The sequence below is a fragment of the Temnothorax longispinosus genome, chromosome 10 (genome assembly GCF_030848805.1).
Source record: "Temnothorax longispinosus isolate EJ_2023e chromosome 10, Tlon_JGU_v1, whole genome shotgun sequence".
Lineage (NCBI taxonomy): Eukaryota > Metazoa > Arthropoda > Insecta > Hymenoptera > Formicidae > Temnothorax > Temnothorax longispinosus.
In genome coordinates this window covers 8,972,352-8,988,036 of record NC_092367.1, presented here as the reverse complement: position 1 = coordinate 8,988,036, position 15,685 = coordinate 8,972,352, and the positions used below count along the sequence as shown (strand labels likewise).

The window sequence follows — 15,685 nt, the reverse complement described above, 5'->3', positions numbered from 1 at the left end:
CGAGACACTACCGTGTCTCTTGATATCGGAAAAGCGGAAATGACTCAATAGTGTGAACTCGAGTAGAAAAAGACCGCTTACGACATGTTTAATCCATAAACACTCTTTATGTTTGTCTACAATAAGGATATTGAAACAGAAATAAAGTCGTTTAAGAAAAACGACTCCCGGGCAAAGCCCGGGTAACCAGCTAGTAATTATATATAATTATATATAATATGTTTTTCCCGGGTTGTAGCATTCGATTACATTTAGCTAGTAAGTGCTACGTGGTCTACGTCCCTATAAAATTTCATCAAAATTGGATCGGATACGAAAGTCTTACCGTTATTGCTATTATTGTCACAATTATTGTTCAATTGTTATTAGCGTGTTGTATTCTTATCATTATCGCTATATTGCTTATCGTTTTTATAACTTCGAGATGCTTTGAACTTTTGCTATATACGCAACATAGAACTGTAAGATTTTAGTATCCGCGAAGTGTTCTCGCGGGATCGAGAAGAATTTCGGGTTTGACGTGCACATGTGCGGGCAATGATCATTACCGTGTAACGACGGGACCGATAATCGATCGGGGCCGCGATCAATCGGCAAACAACACCGTGTGCTCAGGCGGCGCTCGCATCTCCGCGCCGGGCACCCACCCCGGTCGTTAAGCTAAATTAAGTGGTTACACTTTGTTTGATCGGGGCCCTACGGAGGCTCGAATTAAGTTGTTATCGCGAATTAGCTGATTATACCGAGCGACGGTGCGAGGTGTCGGTTTGATTTGTTGTTCGCGAAACACCGCCGTGCTGCACCAGTTTGTTTATGCCACCATGCCCCGCACCCCTTCCGCGCGTAGCTTCCCGGTCGCTTATAGTTTGACCTCGAAAATAAGCCGCGTTGATGGTTGGATTGTTCTGACCTGGTCCCGCTCTGCTGGGTGACCCTTTGCCCAAAGTTTTTGCCTCTCGCACGGAGCCCTTAATTGGGACGGATTTTAATAGCGAGCGATCATAAGAAATTATCCTCCACGGAACCGACGGACGTGCAAAATTGACGTTGCAAGCCCGATGTTTTGGCGCGGATAAATCAGAATTTCTCTTTCGTCTACACTGTCTACAGTCACAGGAGGACCCAGGGGAGATTTAAAAAAAGATTTAACCTTCTTTCAGAATTGGTATACCTTGTAATCAACATTAAAATTTTTTATTGCAATTTATAATATTATACTATAATCATACTATTACTACATATAATATAAAACCCGACTCTTTGTCTGTCTCTCTGTTTGTCCGCGAACTACTCATTCGTTAATGGACCGAATCTTAAAGAATTATATATGAAATAGAGGTAGAATTTTCCGGGAATGCATAAAGTGTATAATTTTTAGTTATTAAATTTTTTGGAAACCGGTTCCGAAATTTTTCCAATTTTTCGGGAAATAATTGACCGAATCTTAAAGAATTACATATAAAATAAGGGTAGAAAGAACTAAAGAATGTAATAGAATTTAAAAAATTGCTAATAATAAAGGGGTTTCCGATTTCTGTTTAAAGAAATGTACGTGATTGCTCCAATTTCCGCAAATTTTGAAATATCAAGCTGAATTTTTTTTATGGATAATTTTTATGGATAATTTTTCGTTACCAATTTTTTTAACTCCGGCATGTACACCGCACCTAAAAAAAACTTAATTTATCGAGTACTATTTACTATGTTTAAGGCAAATAAGTTATACCAATAAAAACTTTATATTGTTTATTAAAAAAAATTAGAAATATCAAATATTTATTCTTTGTATTAAAAGAAAAACTTTTAAAAACCCTTGAATTTTTGCCATATATTTCATAGGGGTGGGATATATGACATTTATGGGTGGAATATACGCCTTATATATATATATATATATATATATACACACTCCTCACAAAAATTAAAGGAACACTTAAATTTTCTTAAAAACTAGGCAAAATTTGAGCAGCTGTATCTTCGTTAAAAATGAACAAAATTTAAGTTTTAAAAAGGGGTTTTAAAGCTTGAAATCTCTACTTTTAGAAGATCACTATTTTCTTTTAGTTTCTGTGAGTTTGGTAATTTTTACATATAGAGAACCACGAGCTGGACAAAATGAGAAATTTTTTTCTCACTTTGTGGGCCTGTCACGTGCCCAAAAAAATTCTACAAAATTTTTTGATTTTCCAATGTAAAAGCTCGAAGTTTTCTCTACAAAATCTTTTTTTGAAAATGTTTCTACGATTTTTTGTTGCTGAGTTATCGCTGATTGAATAAGAAATGAGCATTTTGACTTTGATTGCTCATAACTCTGTTAAAAATCATCGTACCGCAATTCGCAAAATGGATTCTTAAAGCTAAAACTTTGCTCTATCAAGTGCTTTATAATCGCCAATTTTTTCATAAAGATTTTTGGATACATTAGAAATGAGTAAAAATATTGTAAAAATTTGCAATTTTTTACTTTCTTATTTAGATCCAAAAAACAATTGTGCAGAACAACAATAAAAATTTATTCTTTACGTTTTTTTGTACTTTTAAGTACCCTACATTTAAAAAAAATTTGCCGAATAGCTATGAGATTTTCTTCATGGTGGCCACTATGGTTTTACGGGGCAAAACGTACAAAAAATTGTGAAATTGCTTAATTTCAGTGAAAATCAAGGAAAAAAATTAAAAATAACGTTTGGCGAACGTTAAAAAACAGTTTTCAATTACGCTGACAATACATTGAAGATGAGTAAGTGTCAGCATAAGCTAAGAAGACCTTTTTTTTATAAGAAATTAATGTTTTGTGTTTTTGAAATTTGAAAAAATACCGCCGGCATTAGCGTTACCCAAAGCATACCACGAGGAGGTTGCTCGATCGGATTTACGCTTCGTTATGCGCACGTGCGCGCGCGTGTGTGTATGTGTGTCATTCAGCTGAGACCCCGCGACTCGTCACTTTCGCTGTATTTTATGACTCCAAACTCATTCATGACTGTGTGCGTGTGTGTGCGCGTGCGAATTGCGGTACGATGATTTTTAACGGAGTTATGAGCAATCAAAGTCAAAATGCTCATTTCTTATTCAATCAGCGATAACTCAGTAACAAAAAATCGTAGAAACATTTTCAAAAAAAGATTTTGTAGAGAAAACTTCGAGCTTTCACATTGGAAAATCAAAAAATTTCGCAGGATTTTTTTAGGCACGTGACAGGCCCACAAAGTGAGAAGAAAATTTTCCATTTTGTCCAGCTCGTGGTTTTCTATATGTAAAAATTACTAAACTCACAAAAACTAAAAAAAAAGTGATCTTTTGAAAGTAGAGATTTCAAGCTTTAAAACCCTTTTTTAAAACTTAAATTTTGTTCATTTTGAACGAAGATACAGCTGCTCAAATTTTGCCTAGTTTTTAAGAAAATTTAAGTGTAAGGAGTGTGTATATATATACACATATATACAGTGCCAGACTAGAGTCAAGCTCAACAGGGTCTTCTTTCCCCGCTAATTTTTCCAAGCCCGTTCCCTTGGCAGTGGTTTCGCTAGATAGTAGATAGGGACAGTGGGAATCTCGTTAATTCATTCATGCGCGTCACTAATTAGATGACGAGGCATTTGGCTACTATAATGAGAGTCATAGTTACGACCGCACCGGGGGGTCTGGGGGGGCGGTTAGCCCCCCCAGAATCCTTCCCGTGGTCGGAGTGCGATCAACATCAGCAGTACTTCCCTTCACGCTAGAATCAGAGCCGACACCGGGGATTTCCCCCTTACAGAGCCCATACCTGACGATTACGTACTCCCGGACAAGCCGACCCTTCAAACGTAGGGGTACGGTTTCCTGTAACGCACTCATGACTCGCTATTGTACCTGTGGTGTTCCCCAGGTAGCAGGGTTCCTGCAGCGGGCGTGATCCACTCGGATTGGATCAGCCAAACTGACAGGGTTGGGGTGCCATAGCACCCCCATTATAGGTAATGCGCAACATGAGCTTCATAGCGTGACCCACACTAGGCCCTCCATGCCGCTCACTCGGCTATGCGAATCCTCTGCCCCTACGAGTCCGACACCATCTGGTAGGGCACCGGTAGCCTCCCGGTGGGGCTCCCTACCCCCGTAGTACTCGTGTCGAGCGATCTTAGCTCACGTTTGACGAGTCGCCGTCGCTAGTGCCATGCCACCAGCTACCACGTAATCGCACGAGTCACCCCGTACTATTAACGCGTCGCTCATCGGTTGCCCGGGGATCCGGGATTCGGCAGCAGTCGACGCGCCTTAGGAATATACGGCACGTGGTGCGCCATATACCCCGCTCGTATTGGACACCTCCCACGCACGAGCACGCCGCGCTCGCCTCGCGAAACGCTACCCTGTTCAGTACTACCGGCTGCATCCGTTACCCAGCTTAGGACCTGGGATTGGGCAGCAGCCCAGCAGTTTTATGGGTAAAGGGCACAGGGTGCACCGTTTACCCGCGCTTGCTTGAATTTCTTCACGTTGACATTCAGAGCACTGGGCAGAAATCACATTGCGTCAACACCCGCGAGGGCCATCGCAACTCGTCCCTATATATATATACACACTCCTATATATATATATATACATACAAAGTTACAAACAATGTTTATAAATAACTCAATAAAATGTCATAATAAGTTACAACATATTTGTAAAAAGTTTATTAAGATGTAGGTATAAGAATGCTAAACAAATTATAAAATTGAAAGATTTAAAAAAAAAAAATAGACGAACCATAGATGCATTACAGATTATTTTGTTATACGCTAAAAAAAAAAAAAAAAAAATTACAATATTTACAGAGTGTCTGTACTATAGCATAAATCTCGCACGCTAAAAATGCCGTATATCCCAAACAGGTGGGTTATACAAGCTATATTAAGTTAAGCAAAGTATACAAGAGCTATGCGCTTGTATTTTGCTGTATTCCATCCTTTACTATCCCTCTACACTTATGTATCATGAAATAATCATTTAACCTTTTGCATTCCCTACAGTAGGGGAGACCGGGACAAACTCGACACTAGGCTTTTTGATAATTTAAATCTATCGTAGGAACTTGCCTTTCCTACTGTAAATGCGTATTTATGTGCCAATATTATTAACGGAATTTGGTGACATTCTGAGTTATGGTGTAATTTTTAGCTCGACATAAGCGTTTTTGATGATAAAAAGTAATTTTTCTAATCTCTCAAAAATTTCTATTCTTTCATCGAGCTTTACTCTTGCAAACCTATGTGTAAGTGATTTTGATGGGAAATTTGATGCTCTATACGAATCCGGTAATAGTTTTTGCATAAAATTTTTATGTTTTTAAAGTGACAACAGTGAAAAACGACGTTCGGTCAAAGTCGACACCACGCCGTTTCATCGGCTTCCAATAACAAACGATGTTTATCATGCAGCTATATGGCTCATGACAAATGTGTGCGCACGTCCGATCGCGAATTTATTCGCGAAGCAATTTTGTACCTGAAGGAACACTCTTTAAATGTGTACCATTGAATTTACTTGAAAATTTTAATTAATTGTTGAAAATTGCCTTTAAGAAAATGGTGTCCAGTTTGTCCCGGTCTCCCCTAATCAATAATAATTATTTTACGTAGGTTGTAATATATTTGCATAAATTGTGTTTCAGATATGAGTTTAGATGAAAATAATTGAAAGTTTAACAGTTTTTGTTCTCATTATTTCCAATAAATGTTTTACTTAAAATTCCGAATTTTTGTACTTTTTAAATACGCAATAAATAATGTATTTTTAGTTTTAGACAATAAAAAATAAGTTCTAGATCAAATTGTATCAATTAGGCGAAGTGTCGAGTTTACTCCGGGATTTTTCAATTTCAAAATTTATCTTTGCGTCATTTTTCCTTTCCTGGTGGCAAAACTAAGCGACGTACAGCAAAACTTCTGAAGCAATTTTTTACCTGAAGGAACACTCTTTAAATGTGTACCATTGAATTTACTTGAAAATTTTAATTAATTGTTGAAAATTGCCTTTAAGAAAATGGTGTCCAGTTTGTCCCGGTCTCCCCTAATCAATAATAATTATTTTACGTAGGTCGTAATATACGATCGCGCTACTACATTAAGAAATTGATTCAACTCACGACGGTTTCGTTAATATTAACAATAAAGAACTGAAATTACAACACAATACTAATATGTCATAAAGGCACATAATAGAGTGATTGCGAGCAAGTACCTTCATTCTTTCTATTTTTTCTGACTTCTACGGCGTAAATCTCGGCGCGTAAATACCGGAATTACCCTATTATGAAAATCGCATCTACAAAGTTATTTTTGTAATTGAGTTTACAGTAATACCAGATTTTTTTTTAAGGTAGTTGTATCACAAAACCCATTTTCATAGGAATCTTTTAAAATTTGAACAGCATATTAATGTAAACACGTTCTACACACACGTGCAAGTAGAAAAAGCTTGACTATACCAAAGTTAAAATAATGGAAATCAAATTTAGCACTTTTTACATGTATCGTAGGACAAAAACGGCTTCCTATATCACGTTTGTAATTGTAGCGATCAAACTACTCATACGATTTTAATGAAAAACAAAGAGATGACAAAAGAGACTTGTAAAAATATTCTTACAAAAGTACAAGACCTTTATCTATCTAGTTTTGAAGAAATTGTTACACAAAGTACACAATTTCTCATAGCGGTGGACGCATACCTGACAGCTAACCTGTAAAAATCTTGCAACATTGCGCATATGAAGATTAGATATATATGTAGTTCAGACATTGTCGCTACAGCTTTAAGTCTTTTCTTCAATACTTTTTTTCTCATTAATCTTCTTTTGTAACGTTCAACAGACATTTTCGCTTCTATTTCTTCTATTTATTCAAAATAACCTCGATAGCATATAACTAACGCGAGCGTCGCGAGTTAATCTCGATGGTATACTGACATTACTGATGACGCGAGTAAAAACAGTAAAAACAGTACAAGCTCAGTCAAAAGTTTTACACAGATAAGTAGAGTTTTCCGTACATTATCGTATTGCACTGTGACCATTATTTTTTACTAATACTGTCGCGATACAACTACCTTAAGTGTTTGCTAATTATTTGCTGATAAGACAAACAATTTTTTTAGAGGTATTTCCAATTCCACTTGTTTCGATAAAATTCTACAGAATAGCGGAAAGTCGAATGTATATATATTGAGTTGCAACGTATTTTCTACGTGGGACCGCGAGTATTCGTACGCAAGAATCTCGAATTAACGCACCATCGCGGATCTGTGATAAACAAAAGGAGCGAGGTACGAGTCGAGGAAGAGTGGAGAAAAAAGCGCCGCAAAAGCGACGCGAGGAAAGGCGAGGGAAGGCTAAAGGACATGAGCCGCCCGTGCGAGGAGTGGAAAGGGTGCCTCACGCTATTTTCCACGAAAATTATAGCCATCTATGCGCGTAATCCTCTTTATAGCCGCGTTGTATCAAATTATAACAGCAGCGGCGCGCGCTTCCAGCGCTGTCCTCCCCCCTCGCCCTTTCTCCGCGAGTACCGGGCACATCGTGGACCCCGTCATTTCCCCGACACCATCACTTCTCGCTTTCCTCACGATGTTCGTTTTTTTTTTGCTTGCGTTCGTCCCCGAAGCTTCGTAAAATGGCGCGCATCATTCGGCCAATCATCGCATCGGCGAGACGCGTGACCCTTGCGACCTCCGGGCCGCGACCTAAAGCCGAACCTGGGACAACTCCGGCTCCTCCACGGGTTCACATGAACACGGAGATAAATCGATAAGTCATCAACACAATCGGAAGAAGCTTAGGCCGCGGTTATGCTATACGCAACTTGTCTAACTAACACTAACAACATCATCAGTTAAATATCATTAGGAGATTCTTCGCCTTTTTTCAAAATTATAAAGAGTTTCGTTGAAATTGGGCTGATAGAAGAATGTATGCTTCAAAGAGTTCAGTTAATGTTATAAAGAATTAAGTAGAAAATCGATTGTGCGGTTGGTGTTAATCGATGCCGACAGACCTGGTCTTAAGCTAACAGTGTCAAGTGGGCTACATTGAACATAAAAGTCATTTGCGAACAGTCAAGTAGTAAATAACGTGGAATAATTGCGCTGCGTCAAACAATGTGGATATTTACACGCAATGTACTTTGTAAATTCAAAAATCCAATCTAAGTGGGTAGTAGCTTTATTTCTCTTTAACAAAATTATATCACAAAATTGCGTTACCTAACTCAACATAAGTAATATGTATTTCAAAAAAATATATGAAATCTTTAAATTGCGCCAATTACAAAGAGAATATATATATTGCTTTAAAAAATAATTGTTATGCAACTACTTTTAAAAAATAAAACCCAAGTGGTACATATCTTTGTGCTCTCATTCAAGGGTCTTCCTATTCCAACCCAAGTAGTAGCTTTAATTCTCCTTTACAAAATTATGATATTAATGATATTAATGATATTAATGATGATAAAAATATTTAATTAAAATAAAATTAATAAATTTTTCTTGTAAAAAAACTTGACGCTGCTAAACCTCTGCTAGAAATTTAATAAAGTACTCAAATTTTTGAATAAAAAACAATAAAAATAATTTAGGGAAGAATACGACGGGAGTAAAAAAGCAGCGCCAAGTTTTTTTACAAGAAAAATTTATTTATCTTATTTTAATTAAATATTTTTATTTTCTATTGTTACCTTTTTAAGTCTTTGTGATTAAAATGATTCTTTGTAATATTATAATTTTGTTAAGGAGAATTAAAGCTATTACTTGGGTTGGAATAGGAAGACCCTTGAATGGGAGCACAAAGATATGTACCACTTAAGATTTATTTTTTTAAAGCAGTTGCACAACAATTATTTTTCAAAGCAATATATATTCTCTTTGTAATTAGCGCAATTTAGAGATTTCATATATTTTTTTGAAATACATATCACTTAGGTTGAGTTAGGTAACGCAATTTTATGATATAATTTTGTTAAGGAGACATAAAGCTACTACCACTTAGGTTGAATTTTTGAATTTACAAAATACATGCGTGTACTTGGCACCTTTTTTTATTTTTTTTGAAAAAAGTAATTTTGTACTAATATTACGCATTTTGTAGTGTTAAGCAGGAGAACAAATTAAATTGTTATTGAATTAGCAAATTAGTAATTAGTCACAAAAAATTACTAATTAGGTACATATGAGTACCACCACTCAACTCCTCTTGTCAAGCGCTACAATATGGGGTATCACACCCCCTTCCCGGGGATGGTTAGTGGAGCGTGTGTGTTGTGCATGCGTGTGAGAGTTGCGGATAAATTAGGCGAGAAAAGGGAAATAGAAGGCGAGATTGGCGTTAAACCGATAGAAAGGTAGGAAGAAGAACTTAAATTTGGGATAGGATAATAGATGTAGCAGGGAAATATTAATTAGTGAAGGAAAAGAGCGCTAAATGTTTTAAAGAGAGGGAGAGGTTAGGTGAGAGAAGGCGGGAGAATAACGCTGTGCGTTCCAAAGGGAGCGAGATTTGCGTCACGCATAGAGTAGGTAGCGACACTAGACGGAACAGTCTAGGTATATAGGCAGCGGTTAAGGAGATTGACTAGAAGGAGTGCGTAAAAGAGCGACAGGATGGAGGGAGAGACAGGCGAGAGTGAGAATGCAGCAATAAGGAATAAAGATGTGAATCCGGCTACAACTTTGGACAGTCCAAGCAGTGAGAAAACGGGTAAAGCAATTTTTGCCACTCCAAAAGAAGAAAAGAGAGGAAAAGGTAGACTTACTTACAAAGGAGGAGTTAAGAATGAGAGAAAGATTGAGCTCGATCAGCATATTGGAGTTTATGACAAGTGACAACAGCGCGGCATGTAAGTTAGCGAAAGCTAAGAGGAAAAGAGAGGAAAAAGAACAACTTGTGAAGGAAATTTTTAAGAGAGATAACAAGACTGTGAGAACGCCACCAAGATTAGACAAATCGAAAGAAGGAGTCGGTGCTGCAGGTAAGAAAAGAGAAGAGGAGGAGATCTGTCAGTAACAAAGAAGGATGAAGAGGATGGTTCGCTATTAGCAATCCTGAGAGAAATTAGAGACGAGATGAGGGACTTGAGGGACGAGATGAGAGAGATGAGAGAGAGGATGAGCGTCTTAGAAGAGGGATGGAGAAAAAAAGAAGAAAAGATAGAAGAAAGGATGAATAAGATAGAAGGGAGACTATCGAAGATCGAACAAAGGAGTGAAAACACAACGGAAGAGGCGATCGGCGGCAAAATGGAGGAGATTGTGGGAAAGGTGGCGGAGATGGTTAGGAAGAGAGAAAGAAATATGAAGGAAAGAAAGGAAAAGAAAAATAATCTAGTGATCAGAGGATTACATAAAAAGGAAAACAAGAGCTTAATAGACACAGCGGAGACGTTTCTTGAAAGAGAGTTTGGTGCAAAAGCGGGAGTAAAGAAGATGCGGTCAACAGGCAAAGAAGGAAAAGAGATAGTAATAGTTGAAATGGTCTGCTGGGAATCGAAGGATAGCATCATGAAGGAGAAGAAGAAGTTGGGAACCAAGAAAATTTTCATAGATCACGACCTGACCTTTGAGGACAGAAAGGTGCAAAGACGGATAAAAGAAAGGGCATGGAAAGAGAAAACAGAAGGAAAGTGGGTGAAAATAGGTTATAGAAAGCTAGAAGTACAAGGTAGGAAGTATGTATGGAGCGAGGAAGAAAATAAGCTGATAGAAAAGAAAAATTTATAAAGCGAAGCCAAGCAGTGGAGACGTGTAGAGATGAGGTGGTGGCGGACGCAGATAACTTGGATAATGTATGTAATAAGGAAGAGGGAGAAAGGGAGAGAGATAACCGTCGTAAGAGAAGAGAAAAGATTGAAATACTCTTCTGGAATGTAGCAGGATTAGTAAACAAAGATAGAGATTTCTGGAGATATATCAGGGAATTCGATTTTGTAAGTTTAAGCGAAACATGGGTAGACGCAGAAAAATGGGATAATATTAACCCTCAAGAGACTACGTGCTTTTTGGCACCTTAAACCTTGACGGGTCCTTTTTGCTTTTCGACTTATAAATAATATTAAATATCATTCAAAAAATTCCGCAAAATTCATGGATATTTTTTGAACTTTCCTTTTTTAAGCTGTGATGTTGATTTCTAAAAAAATTTTTTTTTAAATAGTTTTTTTTAGTTATTAGCATAAAGAAATTGAAAAAAAGTGATTTTTTTTAAATTCATAATAAATATAAAAAATAAGTTAAAAAAATTTTAAATACAGTTTTTTACAGGAAAAAAGTTACTCTTTCCAATGGTAAAGCTATATCCACACAAACTTGCATAAGCCCATAAGCATATGCACAATCATAACCATAATAAGGGTCAATTCAGACGAAGTTTGCATAGCTGCATAACCATATGCATAAAGAAATGAACCAATCACATATCTAATAAGAAAAGTGCTACACAAATGTATCTTTATATATGTACGCATATGCAGCGTCGTAAAGAAAACGTTCAATCGTCACTGTAGAACAAATATTATCAAATTGACATATATATATTTTGTGGATTTGTAATATTATATTGTGCAATCCGTGTTGCTGGACATATATCCTTTGAAACATCTAAAAATTGAAATATGGAAGCTGAAGAGTTATGTGCTTTGTCATGTTTGAGTTATATGTTATACAGACGTCGTCAACGTCGTTTATTAAAAAAACATAAGAGAAGATGGTGGTGTCGTCCAATTAATACATTAAGATTTTATCAAGGAGATTTTGACCACCTCTTTCAAAAATTGAAACAAGATTCAGATATGTTTTTTAAATATACACGAATGGATGAAGATACTTTTAATTTATTACTAAGCAAGATAGGACCATATTTAAAACAATCTAATTGGCGAGCCTTGCCTCCAGAGCAGCGTTTGATTATTACACTCAGGTAATTGTATAAATAAATTCAATTCTGAACCTTGTTATTGATAGATAGATAATAAAAAAGTCCTTTTTCTTGAAAATAGGTTTCTTGCAACAGGTGACCAAATGACATCAATAGCATTAGCATATCGCATTGGATTATCAACTGCTCATTCCATAGTTAAAGAAACATGCGAAATAATTTCAAACGTACTTAGTACTGAGTATCTTAATCCACCGACATTGAATGAGTGGAAAAATATAAGCACGGGCTTTTGGCAACGGTGGAATTTTCCAAACACAATTGGTGCAATGGATGGAAAGCACATCCAGATACAAGCACCGCCAAAATCTGGGAGCTTATATTTTAATTATAAGAAGACTTTTAGCTTAGTACTCATGGCTATATGTGATCATGAGTATAAGTTCACTGTAGTTGACGTAGGTGCTTTTGGCAGTGATTGTGATGCTGATGTTCTATCTAAATCAGTATTTGGAAAAGCATTATATGTATAATCGCACACTTAATATATCGCATGAAACAAGGAAATTACCTGGATGTGATATAGAAATGCCCTATTTTGTCGTTGGTGATGAGGCTTTTTAGTTGCATAAAAATGTTATGCGTCCCTATTCTGGTCGATATTTAAGCGATAACAAAAGTATATTTAATTATCGTTTATCACGTGTGCAAGACGTACAATCGAAAATGCTTTTGGTATTCTAGTATCAAGATGGCGAATACTTCGTCGCCCAATTTGTGCTCATCCATCAACTGTTGATCGATATGTTTTAGCATGCGTAAATTTACACAATTTTTTAATGACTGAAAACGCCAAAAAATCATCATGCGAACAAACATACTGTCCAACAAACTTTGTCGATCATGATAATGATATAGGAACAGTAATACCAGGAAGATGGAGAGATGAAAACGAAGGAATAGAACGTCTAAGGCCTTGCAGTGCACATAGGGCAACTCGCGAAGCATACGAGTAAAGAGACATTTTAACTGAATATTTGCTATCATCCGCAGGTGAAGTTACATGGCAATATGAACGTATACATGTGGGATCTACGTATCATACGTTATACGAATAAATACCATATATCCAGTACAATTTTTACTTTTTTATTTCTGTATCAAAAGTACAAAAATATACATATCTATATACTGAGTTACATATATAATTAATGTAAAACAAGTGGCAACAATGCATATAACTTAATATCACTTTTACTTTGTTTTGAATTGTAATGAAATGTAAAAATTTTAATACATTTTGAACAAAATGATATTTGTAATCATAGAACACGTTAATACGTCTTAAAGTTATAAATAAAAGTTTATTTTCAAGCAAACAAAAATGTTATGTTTATTTTATTTGTAATAAAAAATAAAATAAAAAAAAATAAACTAAAAAAATTTAAATAAACAAAACGTGCACAGCAACTTATAAAGCATACAAACAACAAACTAAATATTATCCACAGACAAAATTACGTAGCAACTAAACAAAAATAAAATTATCAGTCTTTATATGCTTTTTTCCATGCAATCAAACTTAACATTTTGACTTAAAATATTCACTTGCACTTAAAATATTTAATTGCTCTAAGATTGCTGTATGTTTGTATGCAATTATGCAAACCCTACTGCAGTTGTACAACAGGAACCATCTCGACATAAATCAATAGGTTTGTTCTCTGTAGCTGAACTGGCTACACTAGTTCAGAGTTTATCTTTTTTACTCCACATTGGAAAGAAAAAGATAAACTCTGAACTAGTGCAGTCAGTTCAGCTACAGAGAGCAAACCTAATGTGATTTTAACATAATCTGTTATAAGATGTAATAAAAAATTATCTTTAAAACTCATATAAAATCTTCATAATCTTTCCTTTTAATTGTGTCTTCCGTGGTTCTTCTATTTTACGTAATTGATATGCAATTGTGCTACCAAAAACATAATCTTCATCCATTTTTTGTTTACCTGAGAAATGTTGAGACATAACAGATGATAATAAATTCATAAACGATTGTTCAACTTCGTCCGCTTCTTGAATAATTGTATTTTTTGCTTTGTTTTTTTTTTATTTCCTGGCATAGATTTTATGCATGGTTGCATTGATGACAAAATTGCTTTATTTTCTAGCGTAGATTTTATGCATGGTTGCACTAGTGACAAAATTTCTTGATTTTCTGGCGTAGATTTTATGCATGGTTGCCACTAGTGACGAAATTTCTTGATTTTCTGGCATAGATTTTATGCATGGTTGCACTAATGACGAAATTTCTTGATTTTCTGGCGTAGATTTTATGCGTGGTTGCATTAATGATGAATTTTCATTAATACTTGGTGATGAAGATAAGGTTGAAGATAGGAATGGAGATGAAGATACAGATGATGAAGACGACTGTATTGATAATGGTGATAAAGATTTTAACACCTCAGATGGAGCAGAAACGCTGAAAAGATTATAATTATTTAATAGTTTATGTAACATAATTATGACTAAACTAGTAAATATTTTACCATTATTTGTATCTTACAAACAAAAGAATTAAAGCTTTGTTAAATTATTACTAAATGAGTTGTAACTTACCTATTAATAGTTTCAACTGGCTTACTCTTTTGTAAAATACTTTTAGTTTTTGGCATATTAGAAATAAAATGTGTTCCTCGTGGTATAATGTTTGTATAAGTTCTAAAAATTAATTATACAATTAATTATAAAACAATTATATTATAAAATTAGTTATATATAAAAATAAAAAACTATGTAATCTAATTTATCTTATAGAAAGGTAATAGAACTTACTTCCTGCTTTTAACAAAAGAATCCAAAAATTTCATGTTGTTATATAATAAGAACGTAGGTCTTGTAGATGCTCCACTGCCACTTCGGGTTTCTAGTTCTCTTCTTTTCTTTTCACGAGAAAATTTTTCTCTAAGTCTTTGCCATCTATTTTGACAATCCGTAACTGTAATTAACAATAAAAAAGATGTTAATAAAAACAAAGTAAACAAAGTAAAGAGAAAAATATATAGTTGATGGCTTATGAAATATAAAATTTATAATTTATAAAAATAATAAAAAATTACCTGGTAACTTTAAATATTCAGAAATTTCCATTTATGTACGTTCCTTCTTCTTTGCGTTTTTAAAATTTGTTGCACTTTTATCATAAAGAAAGGGAAAGTTTTTAACGAGATCTATTAAAACAACATCAGCATCTTCTTCACAATATTCGTATGTACAATCCTGCTCATTCATGTTTTCTTTGTCACTGGATAATTCACAATCCATCTTGAGAGTATTTTCAACAGATGAAATCACTACAAAATAAATATTTTTTTTTATAAGATATTGTCAAGCGCCGTCCTATAACATAACCTCACTTACATAAAGATATCAACAATATGAAATTTTTCTGCATATGCACATGTTCTGCTTATGTGTTATGCAGCAATTTTGTAGTCTTTATATAAAGCACGTGATTGGTTTTCCTTATTATGCATATGCTTATGCGGCTACATAGGTGGTAAAAATTTTTCGACAATATGCGTACGCTATGTTTACGTCCTATGCAGCAATATGGCGTTCTTCATATTGGTCGCGTGATTGGTCCATTTTCTTATGCATATGCATATGGGCTTATGCAAGTTTGTGTGGATATAGCTTTACGGTCGCAATAGCGTAGGATCAAACCAAATATCCTATTTCACTGATTGAAAGTTGGCAATTTTCAAGTGGCGTTTTCACGTTATTTCA

The 15,685-nt window shown here is 35.3% G+C and overlaps 1 protein-coding gene and 1 pseudogene across 1 annotated transcript; one reads left to right on the top strand and one right to left on the bottom strand.

The window, feature by feature from the left end:
• Nucleotides 1-11,202: 11,202 nt before the first annotated feature.
• LOC139820691 (uncharacterized) lies at nucleotides 11,203-12,963 on the top strand. The gene is made up of 2 exons (XM_071791139.1): nucleotides 11,203-11,935; nucleotides 12,015-12,963. Exons 1-2 carry the CDS (start codon nucleotides 11,631-11,633, stop codon nucleotides 12,424-12,426), a joined length of 717 nt encoding a protein of 238 aa, XP_071647240.1. The 5' UTR covers nucleotides 11,203-11,630; the 3' UTR covers nucleotides 12,427-12,963.
• Nucleotides 12,964-13,096: 133 nt separating this feature from the next.
• Nucleotides 13,097-15,445, bottom strand: LOC139820692 (uncharacterized; annotated as a pseudogene).
• Nucleotides 15,446-15,685: the final 240 nt, after the last annotated feature.